The sequence below is a fragment of the Physella acuta genome, unplaced genomic scaffold, assembly GCF_028476545.2.
Source record: "Physella acuta isolate Inbredline_101_S28 unplaced genomic scaffold, ASM2847654v3 ptg000308l, whole genome shotgun sequence".
Lineage (NCBI taxonomy): Eukaryota > Metazoa > Mollusca > Gastropoda > Physidae > Physella > Physella acuta.
In genome coordinates this window covers 1099859-1119527 of record NW_026731827.1, presented here as the reverse complement: position 1 = coordinate 1119527, position 19669 = coordinate 1099859, and the positions used below count along the sequence as shown (strand labels likewise).

Here is a 19669-nt window from a genome sequence, read left to right as displayed (position 1 = left end):
GATATGTCCAGGAATTTTTTATTATCCACAGTTTGTCGAGGCAACTTGATGAGAATTACTTACATGTTCTGTAGTTACGTGTTTTAAGACAAGCTTATTGAACTAGAGATTAAGTAGTTAACAGCTAATCTTACTTGCACCTACACTGGATTTCGGGTTAAAAAATCTGAACTTAGCTTTAATTTTTTTGCCAGATGTATTTGTTTATTTATTGTATTTTCTGCGGGGAATAATCATAATAATGGTTTAAGTGATAAAATGAAAATGTCTGAAGATAACTCAAACAGTCAATTCAACTTTTCTAACCAGTCTTCTAATGTTTCTGATGAAGAAAAATGGAATTACTTGTATTCTTTACAATGGAAGGAAGATATCATAAACATCCCATCTTACGTGTTTCTGGCTTTGGTGTTCGTGTGTGGACTAATTGTGAATTCATTTATTCTGATTGTTTATTCTCGTAAAAAGAACAAAACACCGACTATAATTTTGATACAGTTCCTAGCAGTCACGGATACAATTACGAATCTTGTTAGTGTTAGACTATTTGTGTTTGTAAAAAGTTTTTTTTTTTTACATTTTTTACATGTACTTTGTTACATTGCTCTTTCTTTTAATTTTAACTTCATTTGTGCTTTTTTTCTGGTGTTATAGTTTTGTTTTAAAATGACAATAACGAGTTGAGCTTGTTTCATTAAAGCTTTAAACTGTCTGTTGTTAAGGAAGTTTTATTTTTGGAAATAAAAAAAAAAACCGTTGTGATACTTAGTAAATTTTTATTTGAAGAAATAAAATAAACCCACAATAAACGTAATTTATAACAGTATATCTTTCTTGAGTATAATATCATTAAGAACAAAAATAGCTTTATGCTAACTAAAGAAAATTGGTATAAAGAAATACAAAAATAAAATTTAAAAAAAAACTATAAAAAGTGTTTTGCTATATTGTAAATGTTATATGGTTGAACATAAATCATTGTTAATGTTACGAATGTAATATCTTTGAAACGAGACTCATGATTAGATGTTTTTAATGCATATTAATAACGTCTGTGATGTTTGGTCTCCAATATGGCTGCCACTTTCAGATGACGTTCCCAGTGTTTGAGGTAAACAGATTTAGTCACTTATCGACACGTCCCTGCAAAGAATACATCACAACTATAGCACATAGTAGCACTATGAAGAAACATATTTATTTTTATGTTGAGCCAATAAAAATCCACATGAAAAAACAATATGCTAGCACAGCACGATGATAGTACTAAAACATTACCTTGGTAGTATAGGCGTAATCTCCATGGTTACTTAATTACATCAATGTAGCAACATAATAGTCCTCACCATCACATACAACAGTGTTGCCTAAGAAACATCACCATGGTAACACAATGACCATCTCCATTGCAATACCACCTTTACATTATTTCAGCGACACTATTAACACCATTGATGATTAGGCTATGACCACCACTACTATTTCACAGTCCCCTTCAATACTTACATCGAGCTTTGATTCTGGCACCACAGCGTGTTGTTGTAGTTACGAATTCCTTCTCTCCTGGAAGAATATCGCTGCGTTAATGAACATTTCTTACGTTTTTTTAAAGATATCTATTGAGCAGTACGCGTTTGATATTTTAAAGTAGTATAAGAAAGATGTATAAAACCAGAAAGAAAAAAAAAGAACACCGTTGGTTTAGGTCATTGTTTTAAGAAGTAACTGTTCATTATTTCTAGCAACAATAGACATCAATAATTCTAATATATTTTTGAGTAATTTCTTGTGCTATTTATAATGCTTATGCCCTCTACAATAATAGTCTATAATGTATAACTTAATGAACGCATTTAAAAATATTTCAAGTATGTTTCAGGAAACTGCAAACGAAGCGTAAAATTATGTCATTGATATTACCAGCAAAGAATAAAAATGGCCGTTGGTTTAGGTCATTGTATTAAAAAGTATTTCAAGTATGTTTTAGGAAACTAAACATAAAATTATGTCATTGATATTACCCACAAAGAATAAAAATATCAAAAATGGCCTTTGGTTTAGGACAGTTTAGGTCATTGTCTTTAAAAGTATTTTAAGTATTTTTTTTAGGAAACTAAAAATACAAGTATACCAACTATATTGCCCTCTATTGTTTACGGCTGTCACGAAAAGATCGACGGCAGCAGCCAGACTGGCGATGTTGTTGGAGGCTTTGTCCTGAGACTCCTCCAGCCTCTGCACCCTGCTTTTGATTTCTTCCCCCTCCTGAAAGTTCCTCTCCACAACCTTTCCCAGGTTCTTGATGAGCCTGTCCGTCTCGGCCTGGGTGCTGGTCAGCTGAGAAATATTCTTCTGCTGTTGTAGGTTGCCCCCTAATATCATGGACACATTGGCTTGACAGTCGGTTGTCAGTTTCGTCAAACAGCTAATTTTCTTTGTCCTGTTGTCGTCTTGTTCATTGAGCACGTTCATCGCCATCTTAAGCTCCTCCACGGTCTGTTTTAACTCAGCAACGTCAGAGGCGTCGGCTTTTTCTGTGATGGTCTTTTGAATGTTGTCATATTTACATTCTAGTGTATCGATGTCCATGAGCCCTGACACACCAGGCTGGTCGGGAAAGCTGAGACCACGCGTGTGAATCTGCTCCGTGCCACATTTATCTATAGGACAAGACAAGGAAACAATGATACAAGACATGACTATATATCATACATGCAAACTAAAGTAACAAAAATAAAGCGGGAGTGATCTCCCCTAAACTTTCTCGAATATTCTTATATAACACTGCCGGGGGTGGCAACTCAAGATATAGATCTGATTTTTAATTCGTTTTTAATAACTTAAACTTTTAATAATAAAATAGAATCTCGTAGAAAATAGAATTGCGCACGAAGAGAACAGCAAACAATATGTGTATAATAGTGCGAAATATTAGTACTTTTTAAATTTATATACGTTTTTTTGAGAAATCGGAAATAGCGTTAAGTACTACTTCCGGTAAATGGAGATTACTCAAAATTTGCAAAAAGGCAGAAGATTAGATCTTTAACTTATATTTAATATTTCGTTTATCTATCTGAAACAGTACTCAAGTTATAGGCTTTTGAAAAAACAAGAGTAGAATAAGTTTTACTTCCGGTAATCGGAAATTGCTGAAAAGTTGATACATAACTAAAATTTCATCAACCTAGCTGTAACGGTACTCAAGTTATCGTGTGAAAGACATACACACACTATTACGTACCTCTACCACTGCTAAAGATATCGCAATACCCGAATTCGTTTTGCATGGTCATAGATTGACGACTTACAAAACTAAAAGATTACCAGACAACAAAAACTCTCCATGGATTCGAATATAATGTCTAGGGTAAAAACACACACGAAGACCTGCAACTAATAATACTTTTAATCAATCTACAACCTTCTAATATGTATACAAGTCTAAATAATAGAAAACTACGTAAAAAAATAGAAATTTACAAATAATGAAAGACCCAACTTACGAGTTAAAGAATAACACACTGAACCTACTAACACTGGATACGGTACCTAAGTAATCAACACAACATACACGTTGTCAAAGTGAGACACAGAAAAATACTGAGTACAAAGATAATTGCTGCTTTTAAACTAGAAAATACAAAATGGCGTCGAACGTGACTCTCTCTCTCTCACCGAAGATGTCTCGTGGGCTGCCGCCCGAGGAAAATTCCTGCCTCATATACGACTCCTAAATTATGGGATGTCGACCTCAATGTCAAGGACTATTGGGAGGAAGTAGCCAAAGCACGAGCCAAACGAACTCAGTGGTGAATACTATCACATGAGTGTGATGGAAAATTTCTTTAGTTTGAACAACAAACCACTCAAGGCCAATTAAATATCATAAAGTCAAACAAAAAAAGAAGACCTAAGTAGGTCACAACACTTATCCACACACACAAATCTGCATACACACTCAACCATTGGGACAAAATAGCAAAACTGTTTTTCCGACTAAGGGTGGCGTAAAACGTCTGAAAATCTCGATTTCAATTTTTTGCACGATTACAATACTTCCTCTATACTTCGTATGCGAGAAAGTAAAAACTGTTCAGATAATAAAGAAAATTTTCTGCTTACAGTTTTTGCTCAGTGGTGATCCCATTCTTGCAGTAACTGTTAAAACTTCCGTCTGTCGATCTTTCTGAGGGCTAGTGATTTGTTATAAAATCCTCTGTTATAAAAACCAATGTGCTTTATCCATAATTGCTAAGTTTTTCGAAACTAATGTACGTTGCATTAAAGAAAAAAATCATTTATAGTGAAAATCGAAATTAGAGTTAGCAAAACGTTTCATCGTGTAGTTAAAAAGCTGAATAGTAATGAAATAGTAAAGATTACCTGGTATTTAAAGGTACTTGCTCGTTTTTTTAAAGCTACAGATATGAAATAAAAACAAACAAAGCTAAAGGTATTTCCTCATGTTAAATAAACAAACAAAAAATAATGTACATTACAGATGACAAAAATATTCAATTAAATACAATTATTTCAACGTTGGCCTCATCAAATGAACTACATAAAGCAAATGTATCGCATTTATAGCTGGTATCATCGGGAAAGTTTAAAATGATAATATATAAATATAACTCGAGGAAAAATGATTACGTCATCATTCATCCTTGATCCTCTCGCTTAAAATTAGATCTAAAAGATAATACTGCTGGATTAGAGCTAATTCATAAATTATAAGTAAGAGATTCGACTTGACGGAGTACACGAACGTGCAACCTGTCTGCTGTAAGACCACGCCCTTTATTCAACTCTAAGAAAGAACGTTATTATATAGGTCTGAAGGTCAAAGTTTTCTATCATACCGAACTGGTGATGACAAATATAATCTATTAGAATCTAAAGCTTCTAAAACGCAGCCCAACATCAGAAACAACTTACGTCACATACACTTTTTACAAGCGATACAGAATATAATGAAAAGTATTTTAAAACGCTATTTTCGTTTAGGATGCCATTTAGCCAGGAGTAGTCTCCCGTGTTTAAGTAAAGACAGGCATGAGTGATTTTCATAGCTTGGTTTAGAATTTAACTGGTGACGTCATGGTTCGTTTAAGTCGCCCTCTTTTCGAAAATACTGATTCTTCGATAACTAACTGATAAAATAGCAAAAAAAAAAAAAAAAAAAACACACACACCAACAAACCCCAAGCCAATACAGCATATGAAACCAATTTTTGCGTGGTATTAAAAAAAACAAAAAAAAAAACAAAAAAAAAAAAAAAAAAAACAGGTAGTTTACATAAACTGCATTCTAGATCAAATTATATTTTCAATTCTAGTTTTCTAACATACTTAAAATTTACGGAAGCATTTCTGGATTAAAATTGAGAAAATAATGCTGATCAGAATCTATCGATCTATCTATCTATCTATCTATATACTACCGAAACTCAAGTTTGTTTACATGTTTGAATATTTATTCTTTTTTTTTTCTTTGTCTGATTGACTATTGTAAATGGTTCTACTCTATGTGGAGAGCTGTAAAATAGTATGTAGGTAGAGAACAATTTTTGTTTTCAGACAGACTGTTAATCACAAATTTATTTAAAGACGTTAATTAATTTATTGATTTATTCATAGGTAGATTAACAACATTAATTTTAAAATTTTGAAACAATGGCTTTCTTTGACTGAATAGTGACGTCACAAGTTTTGTTTACTTTTTAGTACAATAAAATGGCGGCGTCGATCGAAGAAGATTGTGTTCCCATTCCAAAGTTTAACGCGTTCTAAAGCTAATTTTCTGTCGGCTATAACTTTAACAATACGTCAAAGTTTTAACACTTTTTAAAATTTTATTATACGATACATTTCTCGAGATCTACAGATCAGCTGTCGAAGGAAGAAAAAGTTAGGAATCTAGATCTAGATCTTGGTCACTAGACTTTACGTAAATTCTAGATCTAGACTTAATGTAAATTCTACGTCTAGAATCTATTTCAGGCCTTAATTATTTTATATAAATCTTTGTTTAGCTTCAATGAACATCTAATTCGAGAATACATGGGATGTAGGCCTATCTAACTAGGTTCTAGATCTAGATATAGTAGGATTACTCGCTAACTTGGAGGCGTGGTCGGTCGCTAATTTTTAGGCCATAATTACCACGAGCAAAATGTCGGGTTTTCACGTCATATAAACATGCTATAGGTGGCAGAGGCGTATCCAGGTTTTGGTTGTAGGGGGAGCGAAAAGAGCAAAAAAAGGCGCCGAATTTTTAACACGTTCTATATACGTGTATTATATATATATATATATATATATATATATATATATATATATATATATATATATATATATATACTACAACCAAAAACAAAGAACGTAACACAATCTGTTTGTAATTCTTGCAAAAAAAATTTCTTTCATAATAATGCCTGGGAAATTATTTAAGACAAGTGAAATAGGGGAAATAATCACTCTCTTAATATAAATATGTATATATCTACGCATTTAATTATAAATGTCAAACAAATAAATAATTACTTTTGAATATAGTGAAATTGTTTAACATTATTCGTGTTTACAAAATGTTTTTGTCTATAATCATAATTTATTATATCGTCACCATAAATGCTTAAGTATTACAGCATAATGAAAGTTTTTAAAATCAGAGTTGGAATAAAACCACGCTTTTCGATAAAATGGAGAAACTTTCGGAATAACAGCCTACATTTAACTAAATATCGGTCATTTAGTTCAGAGCATATATTTTAATTAACTACTGCTTCTTTGAGTTCTTTAAAAATCTTTTTTCAACTTAGTGATAGGTATGGGTTAGATCACTGTATTGATCACACACCTTTTTACTGGTAATTACAATAACAATATTCACAGAGTTTTACGTTTAAAAAGCTAATTTTCTGGCGGCATGGTACTTTGGTACATCATTACGCATTTTTCTACATGTACTTAACAGATCAGTTCGGGGTGGGTTGGGGGGGGGGTTTCAACTTCATTCACCTCTGTCCGTTCATTTTAGGGCAATTATCCAACCCAGTGTATACCTAGGTGTGACATTAATGTCGCTCTACACAATTGTGGTGGTGAGGTGTGTGTGTGTGGGGGGGGGGGGAGATAACCAACTCAGAGTGAACATAGCGTCAGTTTTTAGATGACTGTTCTAAATATACATATATATTACACAAATATATATTACGCAAATATATATTACATAAATAGATTTAAATAAGTAGCAGTGGTATTATGACAATATTTTTTTTACGAAGGGGTCCATGGGGGAGGAGGGTTGTAACTGTATATATATAAAGTAATTATGTGTGAAGTTTTATGTATAACATTTTCTAATTCAATTATTCGTAAGCAAATACATTATACAGTTGCCTTAAACTTAACACCCCTCTTGCCAAGTGGTACTACCGTAGAGGTTTTTTAAACATTGCAATGCATCATAATGGTTATTTTTAGAATGGCAAACTGATGCAGCTGTTAATACGTGTTGTAAACGTAGAAACTACTAGACTAGTACAATAATGCTTAATTGCTGCATGAAACGAAATGTTGTGATTTACATAGATGTGCCGACCAAAAATATATTTTTAACAAATATCATTGTTTAAAACTTTGAGTTTAAAAAGTTTCCAAAAAGGCGCCACTTTGCTGAAAATGGCCAGAGGGGGAGCGGCCGCTCCCCCTGCTCCCCCCCTGCGTACGCTACTGATAGGTTGCCAGGGCTAGATATGCCAGAAAAGCATTTTAAAATTGCTTTGGAGAATGAGGGCTAAATTTTGAAGTAGGTGTGATTAAAATTAATACAACTTTTAAAGGGTCACCTGTGACGTCAGTTTATGAAGGGATAGTGTGGTCAGACCCATGCTCAGCCGAAATCGGTGATTTTAAAAGATAAAAAACGTCTTTTTGAATGTGGGGTCTGGTCAATGACGTAGCGAGGTCGGGTGTCACCCGGTGCGGCACTTAAATGGTGTCACCCCCAAAGGCGTAGCGACTTCCCGGGGACAAATTTTCGATTTGCACCCCTCCCCTCAAACTTTCGATTTGCACCCCCTCCCTCAAGTTTTCGATTTGCACCCCCCCCTCAAACTTTCGATTTGCACCCCCCCCCCCTCAAACTTTCGATTTGCACCCCCCCCGTCAAGTTTTTCTCTATATATTTTGCTTTTTTTTGCCTTGGGGTCACCCCTTAAATGGTGTCACCCGGTGCGGTCCGCACCCCCGCCCCCCCCCCCCCCCCTCGCTACGCCTCTGGGTCTGGTTATTTTGGGATGATAAGTGCTGACAGACGTGATGCCATTTATGGATGACCCCCGAAACCCACAATTATCTAACTAGATAACGGGTAGTCTAGTAGTTATTAATGTTTCAAATCAACAGCCATATTTAGAAATAGATACCGGGATTTGCCTAACGCAATACGATCCCGTCAAGAGAGATAATCTAAACTAATTTAGAATTTTTAACGTAATATTTCATTATCCCCCTTCTTTTCGTATATTACACATATGTCAATAGTTTTATCAACTCAATTTTAAAAGTTATTCCTAAATAAAATATTTTTTTCTATAACATTTAAATCACTATTTTCTTTAATCCTAAACCATTGAAATGTCGCCACAATCCCAGCATATATTCTCACGGTGGAGTTGACTTGACTACGAACCCCCTAAGGAGCAAAGGTTATGCAGCTTACCCCTTCACCGGACCCTGTCATATAGGGAAAGCGGGTGAAGTATGTTGGTGGTTTCTACAAGACCTTTAGCTAACCATGTAGGTCACACCAGAGCTATACTCAGACTAGGGGCCAGGACGGCTCTGGTGAAACTACCTGGGTAAACCAGCCATCAGTGGATATATTGTGAGTAGAGAAACTAGAGCTGGACACATTATCACAACAAATCCCACTCATGAAGATACCACCTCGATAGCATGACGTTGGCTGGTGAAAACCCGCGGGAATCAGACTATCGATACACCTCTTGACGAAAAACTTGAAGAATCGACCAAATCATCAAACTTGTATTACATATTTATAAAAATTTTGAAACCTAATCACAGGGAGTGATGAGGATTAAGATAAGAAGAAAATGGAATAGTTCCGAGCAAACAAATGTAAAATGTAAGCCACAAAATACTCAAGTTAGACAAGAAGCTCCTTAGAGCCGTATTATGATATGCCACAACAAACATTAGATAAGGTATAAAACGAGACAGTAAACTTTGTATGGGAGACATTAACTCCAACGCTGACAGTTGCAACAATTAAAAAAGTAAAAATTGCAGGAGTTGACTTGGTGAATTAAATGAATCAGCAAATTAAAAATAAAAATCTTTAAGTATTGAAACGTGTGCAGTACTCAGATAAATTGTCTATTGTTTGATTGTTTATTTCGCATTTGATCTTTCTATTTATAGAAACATCTGGTGTAGTACATGTATGGTCAACGAACATCACTTTATAACTAAATCTTTGTTTCAAACAGTTTTAGATAAGCATACAACAATGCTTTTTCGCAGTTCATACATAATACACAAGGCTGAATTCCACAATAAAGTGAAAAAAACAAACAAAAAACAAATGGCTATAATTTTACATCCGCCTAAAAGACAAGTGTGAATCATAGTTCTGCTAATCGTTTGACTCTTTTCAAATTACGATTGCTAACATTTAGAACTTGTGTCTTAGTTTAATTGTAACTTGGACTCTGTGGAGATGTAGTAGACAGCGAATACTTATTTGGATACTGTCTTTTTATGTTCGATTCTTAATTCAAGAAGGGTAAGCATGAACAGCGTTTAGCGAGAAAGTTTATTATTTTAGTCTTTTGTTGTCTGAAGTGATATTTGAATCAGTACGTCACACTAAGTACTTGAAGCTACGTATAAAAAGTCGAGCCTCTAATATCAGGTTATAACAATTGAAAACAATGGCAAACCAGCCTAATGCTTCATTCAATGTATCTGAAGAAGAAAGATGGGAATATCTGAACAGGCGCCAGTCGGACAACAACATTGCCAATATCCCATCATTTTTATTTATGGCTCTGGCTTTTGTCAGTGGAATCATCGGGAATTCCCTGATTCTAATTGTTTATTCACGGAAACGGAACAAAACACCAACTGTAATCTTGATCCAGGCTATAGCTGTGATGGACACACTCACTAATCTTGTTATGATTCCAGGTAAGATTTTTAGATAACAATTATCGAAAGTCATTAAAAAAAAAACACATGCTAGAATATTTATTTTAAAATAGTTCTCAACTATCTGCGCATAACAACTGCTAATCTCCAACTGCTTTGGAAAAAGACCTCGACTTTCCCATCACACACGCTCGACTTTTAACGCTTACGTTGATCAGCTGACCGTCACAAGTGATCAGCCAGTTTATTCCTAATTAATAATTCTTTTGGTTCTGGTTGACCAATGTCTAGCTGACTAACACTATATTACCTCTCTCCTTTCTTTGGCATATTTTTGACTAGTTTTACTTGCGCCATCACATAAAGCAATACAGTGAAACTGTTTTTGTTTAGCTCGCAACGACCTTCTGTTTGTTTGTTTGATTGTTTGTGGGTTTGCGGCAAATCTTGTAACTCAATTTTGACCCACCTCGAATGCAGCGATTTCGTTTAAACTTTCCACTTCAATGACAATTCAACCCTATTTATTTTGAAATTTAATTGATGTTTAGTTAGTCATTAAAAGTTAATCAAACGGTTTTGAAACTCAGGAGAGAAAACAAAACTAAATCACTCGATAGATTTCTACGGCCAATAACAGAATAGGAGATAACTAGCAAGACATGATCGCCCTATCAGTCTAGTGAGCTGTGGTTAAAGAGAATGTCTACAATCATGGAGTCGGTAGATCTGAGAAGGCTATTAGGAACAGATAATAACATTTTTAAACAATTTTAAACTAAGGGCAGGTAGTGAGATTAAGAACTATCCTTCACCATATGAGCTTGCTGATGTCTGTAAATTCACGGGCTTAATAATCGTCTTTCAGATATCACGAACTTCTAATGGTTTTTGAAGCAAATATGTTTAATCGTGGCGACTTCGTAAATTAGGAATCACTAAACATTAAAAACTTAAACACATAAAAAAAAACAACTTTATAACAAAAAATCTTTTAAATGCACTGAAAATAAGAAAATAAAACTAAACTGCTTTCTTTCATAATCATTTTGATAAAAAATGAAAAAGATCTCATGAGCGACAAAAGCTTTTATGAAAGAAAGCAGATTAATTTTATTTTCTTATTTTCAGTGGATTTAAAAGCGTGTTGCTATAAATGTTTTTTAAAATATAAAAAAAATGTTTTTTTTTTTATTGCAGGTACAGCTTATCAAATGAGTCACACATGGACGTACACAAATGTCACCATCTGTAAATTGCATTATTTCTGTAACAGTGTGACATCGTGGACATCGGCCATTCTGTTGTTGGTTGTTGCCATAGTTAGGTACAAAACGTGTTTCGTAATAATTTATATTTTAGCGCCAATTTAGTTGTTAAAAAAGTGCATTGTATTAAGGGAACAGAAAATATCTATCTTTTTCACAGATACAGGAAGATCTGCAAACCTTTTGGAAAACAAATCAACAACAAAACAACCAAAATAATTTGCGCCTTCGTTGTAGTATTGTCGATCGTATTCAGCTTACCGTTTGCAGTCTTCTATGGCATCAAAACTTCAGACATTGGGCATAAAGGCAAAATACGCTACAACTGTGGAGTATCTGACGCGTATGTCCACTCACCCTGGCCAATGATTTGCCTCGGGCTGTTTATTATTGTCTTCATTACCTGTTCCGTGACCCTTTCCACGCTCTACATTTTGATTGGTTTAGAGGCCAGAAGACGCCGAGTCTACTCAGGTGTGGTATCGATACAAACAAATAATCGGCTACAATACATTGAGCAGATTAGAGTAGAAGTCAATCGACCTTCAGACGAGTCACATAGTGAATCGGATAAAGCGCATGACATGGATATGTCAAGAATAAATCACGTAAATCATGATTGCAATCTTAGCACCGATGTCGTAAATACAACAGAAACTGATGTAAGTGATAATGATGTATCTTTCAAAAACAACACAGCCGTTCCAACTCCAGTGACCACTACATCTGTTCCTGCAGTGAACTCTAAAGACGTGTCTTCAGACACCATTATATCTGCTGCAACAGCGATCTGTAATGCAAGTCAAGCATCAAGTCACAAAGATAAAAAAATCAAGAAAACAAGACATCAAAAACCTGCAGGTAAAACAACTCGTATGCTAGTAGCAACCAGCGTCATCTACATCATCAGCTACCTGAGTACTTTTGTCACAATTTTGGTAGCAATCGCCTTCAAGTTAACCGGTAAATTGTCATTGGTTGAAGTTTCAATGTTTAACTTTTTCCTCGTTATGTTCCTCGTCAACAGTTCAGCTAATCCGTTTATTTACAGCATTTGTAATCAAAGGTTTAGACAAGAATGTTTATCTATACTTATGCGTTTATTTAAAAGGTAAGATGCTATCAAAGTGTCATTTTCACAGTGTAAGATATCGGTTTTAGCAAAGAAGCACTATGTTCTTTATCATAGTTGATCTAACTACTCTATCAATTATGTTTCAAATGTATTTATAAATGAATTTTAAAAGATCTTTGTAAAAAGGAAGGATAAATCGGAAACTGTAATTGCTAACACTTTACTCTAAAAGGTCACAGATCATTCATAGTTTCAGTTTCGTGAGTTTAAGCTAACACCATTTCCCACAAAATTTTAAACTCTACTTATGCTGAGCTTTTTTCAGTTAAAATTTTAGATTATCTTATGTTTTTCACAGATTAATGAGTTGCATTAAATTGGCATGCGAATATGGGGTATATAATTTATAAAGAAAATGTTAAAACATTGATAAAAAGCTCTTTAAAAGCAATTAGAAGCAATTAAATTACGGTCCATATTTTGTACAATTTTTCTGTTTATGAGACACGATCCAGTTAAAACTGATAAACTTGAAGTGTGACGAAATTCTCAATCGTCATGTTGAAAAACTAGACGTAACTTATGCAAATGTCACTGTGACCCAGGGGCGGTACTACAGTGCCGCCAGAGCCCCCCCAACCCCCCCCCCCCGGGGGGGGGGGCTCGCCATTTGGGGACCACAGCCGACCATAATTATTTTTTTATAGTTAAAAAAAAATGTTTTTGCATTTTTGACTTGACGGTTGTTTTGTAAAAAGAATACTGTAGTTATATGAATAACTATGCTTAAGAAAAAGCACTTTTTGATTTTGTTTTTTGTTGTTTTGTGTTTTTTATTGCCTTGCGATGTTCGCTTTAATATTAGTTTTCATCATCGGCTTGTGAGGACTATGTGCATATTTCCAATACAAAACGTGTAAATTCAAATTTTAAAACCCGAAAAATTATAAAATGAATTTGTTGTCAATTTGATGACCTTTAATGAGTTGAGATTGTCTGAGTAATATAAATAGAACATCTATGCTTTGTGTTGGAGATAGTAGGGGTTGTGGGTTTATAACTGGAGCTGAAATAAATTTACGGCATTAAAAAATATAGAAAGCATGGATGATATGAAGAGTAAATAGGAACAATTCAACTAATTATTTCACCTTCAAACAGCTACTTCTACAACAGTACAACCTACAGAGATTTCTTTAATTCTTTTGGTGTTAAACAGTTTTATTAATAACGTATGTACAATAATGAATGAAGGAAACAAAAATCACTAATAATTAGGTTAAAATAGCTGTTAATATATGCAGCAACATTCTCTTTCAGTGGATTGACAGTTGTTTTGATCAACAAGAGGACTGAAAATCAAAATACAATTGACAAAAATGTGCAAGTAACTACATATGTTAAAGTGATATGTATAATTGGATGCAATGACTTTTTAAAATCTGTACTGATTTGGGTTCTTTGTCTAGGGGTATTCAGGACAACACAACGTTTAGCATACGATACAACAGACTAGATAACACTAATGATGATACTAAATAATACTTAGAAGATATATATATATATATATATATATATATATATATATATATATATATATATATATATATATATATATATATATATATATAAATTCTACAATAACATACTAAATAATAAACAGTTTACGACGCAAATAACGATACACAATGCTTAACACACTCCACGTCCTCCTCCAAAACCTACACCCCTACCAACTGCCACCACACCCTGGCACACGCTCTGTCACCCGTCAACTGACAATCCTAACGTAAACACCTCTAGTTCTATGTAAACACACTCAATTACGGGCTACAACTACCTATATACAAAAAAGGTACCTGGCATTCGGGCACACAACACACACACACAATCAGGGGACGCTACATGTAAATGATGTAACACACTGGTTAAGGTTTTGTGACGGATAGTATTTTTCAATATAGACTATAACGAAATACAGATTTTTCATTCAATTAATTTGTAAAAGATGACAATTGATAATAGGTAAGTGTTAATGTTTAGGCTTATTATTATAATAAAGGATTATTATTATTGAATTCCAATTAACATTTTACCACTGCCATGGAATTACTAATAATTTTTCTCCCTGTGCTTATTGTAAATGTTCAAAAACGTAGAAGTTCGAACAAATTAATATTCAATATTAAACTCACATTCCTCTCAAAGCTATTTCACTAACTGATAATTTGATTCCTCCAACGAGCTGATGGAACCTTGCCACTATCTAATACTAATACTAGGTTTACACTAATGTTGGTCATGATAATCATATTAATTTGTATTTTTTAAACGCACGATCGCCAAAGATTCCTTCTCAATCGTTGCGTAATTTTTATTGACTCGGACAGCTTCCTGTTAAAGTAGACAACTGGTGTAGATGGTATATATATGTATATATATATATATATATATATATATATATATATATATATATATATATATATATATATATATATATATATATATATATATATATATATATATATATATATTTCGCCGTCACTTCACCTGACCAGAGTTTTTCTTACAAGTAAAACATCCGCGTCATATTTTATTTTCAGCTACAGGTTCATACATTGATAGGTTGTACACAGTCTTTAGTGATCATTTATCGTAGAACCGATTGTTTATTTTAAAATAGGTTGATAACTTTATTGAAAAGTTAAAACCTAAGAAAAATGTAAAATAAATACTTAGATTGATCAAACTTAAAGCATCACAAGAAGATCAGGTTCCCCTTAAGCTAACTGTTGAAATAAAAAGAAACAATCCCTCCTAAAGTTTTGATTTACAAATGCTGTAGATAAATGGATTGGCTGCACTGTTGATTAGATACAAGACTTCAACAGGTTTAGTACGGTAACTTCAAAAAACTAAGTCGGCTGGTTAGTTCAAACACATCATACAACAAAATTACTGTGAGGGTCGCGAGGTAGCTGATGATGTAGATGACGCTGGTTGCTAGCAACAACCGGGTGGTTTTTCCACTTGTCTTCTCTCCTGTTTTTGCTGTCTTGTTGTGAACATGTGATGGATTTGTCGACGTTTGATTGGTTGTGTTGGACACTGTACAGACATCAGTAGAGGTCAATTTAGAAACTACTATACGGTCAGCTGCTGGGCGTGTGGTTGGTGCGTCTATGTCGCTGGATTCCGTGTCCGATTCCGGCTTCCGATCCAATTATAACGTTCATTGTCGTCAGAGTGAAACAACAGGACAGGAAACCCACAATGTACAGCCCATGGCAAACCGTTGGCCAGATGGATTGATGGTACTCGGCGGCCACCCCACAGTCATAGCCCAGAATCCCCTTGTGTCCAGTGTCGACCGTTATCTGACCGTAGAAGATTGCAAATGGGAGACTGAACACGAGAGATAGACCAACAACACAGACACAAATTATCTTTGTTTCCGTGATGTTAAGTTGTCTTCCAAATGGTTGACAGATCTTCCTGTACCTAAGAAAAAACAATGTATCACGATTTTATTTCGTTAAAACATAACACACATTAAATATAAAACAGATACTACAATGAAAAGTAGATACATAACTACAAATTTGATATAGTAAATTAAATCATTTCGCTTCTGGCTTGGAATAATCAAGTTTTAAAATATTTTTCATTTACGCCCACCGAAAATTATGAATAGTTTTACTTCTTATTTGGCAAGTCGGTCAAAGACTATGAATCAAAGAAACTTGATGTGTAAAGGTTTCCCGCGCTCTTTTTCGTCAGGATGCTTACATTTAATAATTCTTAAGAGAAGAATTTTTAGTTTTAATTTGCATAGTAAAAAACTATTTTAATTAGTTTTATCAGCACACAGATTCGACTATTTAAAGGAGAGAATAAGTCATAGAAGTTATTTAAGGATTTGCCTATTTTTCATACAACAACTTATGTAGTTTTCTTTTTCTCTACGCAAAAGTGTGTTTTAGTTGCTGTAGAACAATCACTGCTACAATCGATTGGTTTTTGTTTTTGTTTTTACATAACCACTAGTCTATCAAGGTGCAAAATATATAATTTTTTTGTCGGATTTTGTTTCCCACGGCATGCGTTATGCGCCAACCCAAAAAGGACGCAAACATGATAGGTAATATTATAAAGCGTTCATTACTTAATTATATATAGTTGAAATAAATTATGTGGATCTGCTACTTGGCATTACAGACTTATTGAATTATTTACTAGATCTACATCAATTGTGTGACACCAAAATAATAAAGCGTGAGTGATCTCCCCAAAACTTTCTCGAATATACTTATATAACACTCCGAAATTTTGATAAATCTGGATTTATAATTTTTGTCCAATTAAAATAAGTCCCCTATAATCCGTATATGATGAAGTACTGGGGTGTAAAACGATTTTTGTGCACGATTACAATACTTCCTCTATAGGTCTACTCCGTATACGATAAAGTAAAAAGGCAAAGTGACTGTTAAAAAATGAGTAAAAACAGAGTTTCTTCCAGGCATATCTTAGGGGGGAGGGGCGGAATCCCCCCCCCCCCCCAAAAAAAAAAGTCTACCACCCCCCGAACGAAATGGAATTTGAATAGAAAATATATTCTTTTAACAGTGCCCCCCCTCCCGAAATTTTAGTCGGTTGTCCACCCCCTCCCCCCGAAAATTTCAAGTGCCCCCCCCCCCTCCCGGAGAAAAAAAAAGTCTGGAAGAAACACTGGTTAAAAAGCGCCCCGACGTTTTCGAATAAGGGAGGTAGGGGCGCATTTTAACCAACGCGAATACATATTTATAGGTCTAATTTGAAGATGGGGCGTAAAATTGATAGTTCGCCCTAGGCACCTAAATAGATCGCTACGCCTTTGTATATAATAAATGTAATCTAATAAAAGGTATAAATTATTAGATACTTTTTAATAATTGCGATTTCACATTTTTTCCTACGGACAGCGCCCTAGGCGACCGCCTAGTTCGCCTAGTTCGAGGAAAAATGATTACGTAATAATTCTTCCTCGATTCTCTCGCTTAAAAGTAGATCTAAAAAGATAATACTGCTGGATTAGAGATAATTCATAAATTAGAAATAAGAGATTCGACTTCACGTACTTCGCTGGCGGGGGATTTCCCTTATATCACAACATATTTATTACCTCAGCTGCGTGCTAATCGTTTGCAGCAATACCACGCCCTATATTTATCTATAAGAAAGAACATTACAATATAACATCAGAAACAACTTATGACACAGACACGTTTTACAAGCGATACAGAATATAATGAAAAGTATTTTAAAACGCTATTTACATTTTGGATGCCAATTCCCCAGGAGTAGTCTCCCGTGGTTAAGTAAAGACAGGCATGAGTGATTTCCGTAGCTTGGTTTAGAGTTTTAATGGTGACGTCATGGTTCTTTTAAGTAGCCCTACTTTCAAAAATACTGATTATTCGATAAATAACTGATAACATAGCGAAGAAAAAAAAAACCCCAATCCAATGCTGCATAAGAAACCAATTTTTGCCTGGTATTAAAAAAAAAACTAACAAAAATGAACAGGTAGTTTATATAAACTGCATTCTAGATCAAATTATATTTTCAATTCTAGTTTTGAAATATAATTAAAATTTACGGAAGCATTTCTGGATTAAAATTGAGAAATTAATGCCGATGAGAATAGTTAATAATGTTTCAAATCTGACCGTGGTAGATGTTTATAGCTTATGTTAGAAGGTGAACAACAGCCATATTTAAGAATAGATACCAGGATTTGCCTAATGCAATACCATCCCGTCAAGAGAGATAACCTAAACTAATTTAGAATTTTTAACGTAATATTTCATTATCCCCCATCTTTTCGTATATTTCACATGTCAATAGTTTTATAAACTCAATGTTAAAAGTTATTCCTAAATAAAATATTTTTCCTATAACATTTAAATCATTATTTTCTTAAAGCCTGAAAAATTATGTCTCCTCAATCGCCGTACATATTCTCGCCGCGTGGAAGATGACTTGACTTCGGAGCCCCTAAGGAGCAAAGGTCCTGCAGCTAACCTCTTCACCGGACCCTGTTTTGGGCAGTTCTCTTTATTTTAGCTCTTGTAAACCCAGCAGCCCTTACTCCAGGGTAGCTACAGTCGGCCTACACATCTTTTAGCCTGGGGGTTCCAGTCTAAGGTTTTCCACTTGATGTTTTCCTCTTGCCGTTGTGGAAGCTAGTAACAGGTCATATAGGGAAAGCCTGGGAGTGGGTGAAGTATGTTGGTGGTTTCTACAAGACCGTTTCGCTAACCATGTAGGCCACACCAGAGCTATACTCAGACTAGGAGCCAGGACGGCTCTGGTGAAACTACCTGGGCAAACCACCCATACATGGATATATTGTGAGTAGAGAAACTAGAGACGAACACATGATCATAACAAATCCCACTCATGAAGATACCACCTCGACAGCATGACGTTGGCTGGCGAAAACCCGCGGGAATCAGACTATCGATACACCTCTTGACGAAAAACTTGAAGAATCGACCAAATCATTAAACATATATTATATGTATTATATACATGCCGGATCTATGTGAAACTAGATAGAATAGTTCCGGGCAAGTAAACCTAAAATGTAAGCTACAAAATACTCTATTTAGACAAGAAGCTCCTTAAGGCCATATTATGATATGCCACAACAAACGTTAGATAGGTTAGAAAACGAGACAATAAAATTTTTATAGGAGACATTAACGCCAACGCTGACAGTTACAACAATGGGAGGAGTGGACTTGGTAAATTAAATGAATTAGAAAATTAAAAAAAAAACTTTAAGTGTTGAAACATGTGTGCAGTTATCAGATAAGTGGTCTATTGTTTGATCTTTTATCTCGCTGAATACACAAGGCTGAATTTCACAATAAAGATAAAAAAAAACAACAAACAAAGCAAAAATAAAAAACAAATGGCTATAATTTTACATCCGCCTTTAAGACAAGTGTGAATCATAGTTCTGTTAATAATTTGGCTCTTTTTTAATTGTGATTTCTAACATTGCGAGCTTGTGTCTTGGTTTAATTGAAAATTGGACTCTGTGGAGGTCTAGTAGACAGCGAATAGGCATTTGGATACTGTCTTTTTTGTGTTTGAT

General features: G+C 34.5%; 2 protein-coding genes across 5 annotated transcripts; one reads left to right on the top strand and one right to left on the bottom strand.

The window, feature by feature from the left end:
- Positions 1 to 766: 766 nt before the first annotated feature.
- LOC131940085 (uncharacterized) lies at positions 767 to 4540 on the bottom strand. Of its 4 annotated transcripts, none has more exons than XM_059298661.1 (5): positions 4387 to 4540; positions 4126 to 4219; positions 2132 to 2660; positions 1507 to 1563; positions 767 to 1143 (listed from the first exon to the last, which is right to left on the bottom strand). In XM_059298661.1, the coding sequence occupies exons 2-5, from the start codon at positions 4148 to 4150 to the stop codon at positions 1122 to 1124; spliced, it is 633 nt and encodes a 210-aa protein (XP_059154644.1). In that variant the 5' UTR covers positions 4151 to 4219; positions 4387 to 4540; the 3' UTR covers positions 767 to 1121. The 4 variants fall into 4 exon arrangements, with proteins under 4 accessions (XP_059154644.1, XP_059154643.1, XP_059154645.1 ...); XM_059298660.1 differs by having other exon boundaries at positions 4126 to 4196; XM_059298662.1 differs by having other exon boundaries at positions 2136 to 2660; positions 4126 to 4196.
- Positions 4541 to 9962: 5422 nt separating this feature from the next.
- LOC131940118 (bombesin receptor subtype-3-like) lies at positions 9963 to 12885 on the top strand. Its single transcript, XM_059298695.1, has 4 exons — positions 9963 to 10218; positions 11380 to 11506; positions 11608 to 12410; positions 12881 to 12885. The coding sequence occupies exons 1-4, from the start codon at positions 9963 to 9965 to the stop codon at positions 12883 to 12885; spliced, it is 1191 nt and encodes a 396-aa protein (XP_059154678.1).
- The last annotated feature ends 6784 nt before the right edge of the window (positions 12886 to 19669 follow it).

Excerpts from the sequence above, each read along its gene's own strand:
- LOC131940085 (XM_059298661.1), bottom strand. The coding sequence starts at position 4,150 with ATGGGATCACCACTGAGCAAAAACT. Across the intron at positions 2,661-4,125 it reads ATCACCACTGAGCAAAAACT|ATAAATGTGGCACGGAGCAG; the intron begins GTAAGCAGAAAA and ends CTTGTCCTATAG. Across the intron at positions 1,564-2,131 it reads AATAGAGGGCAATATAGTTG|GAGAGAAGGAATTCGTAACT; the intron begins GTATACTTGTAT and ends ATATTCTTCCAG.
- LOC131940118 (XM_059298695.1), top strand. The coding sequence starts at position 9,963 with ATGGCAAACCAGCCTAATGCTTCATTCAATGTATCTGAAGAAGAAAGA. Across the intron at positions 10,219-11,379 it reads TAATCTTGTTATGATTCCAG|GTACAGCTTATCAAATGAGT; the intron begins GTAAGATTTTTA and ends TTTTTATTGCAG. Across the intron at positions 11,507-11,607 it reads TTGGTTGTTGCCATAGTTAG|ATACAGGAAGATCTGCAAAC; the intron begins GTACAAAACGTG and ends TCTTTTTCACAG.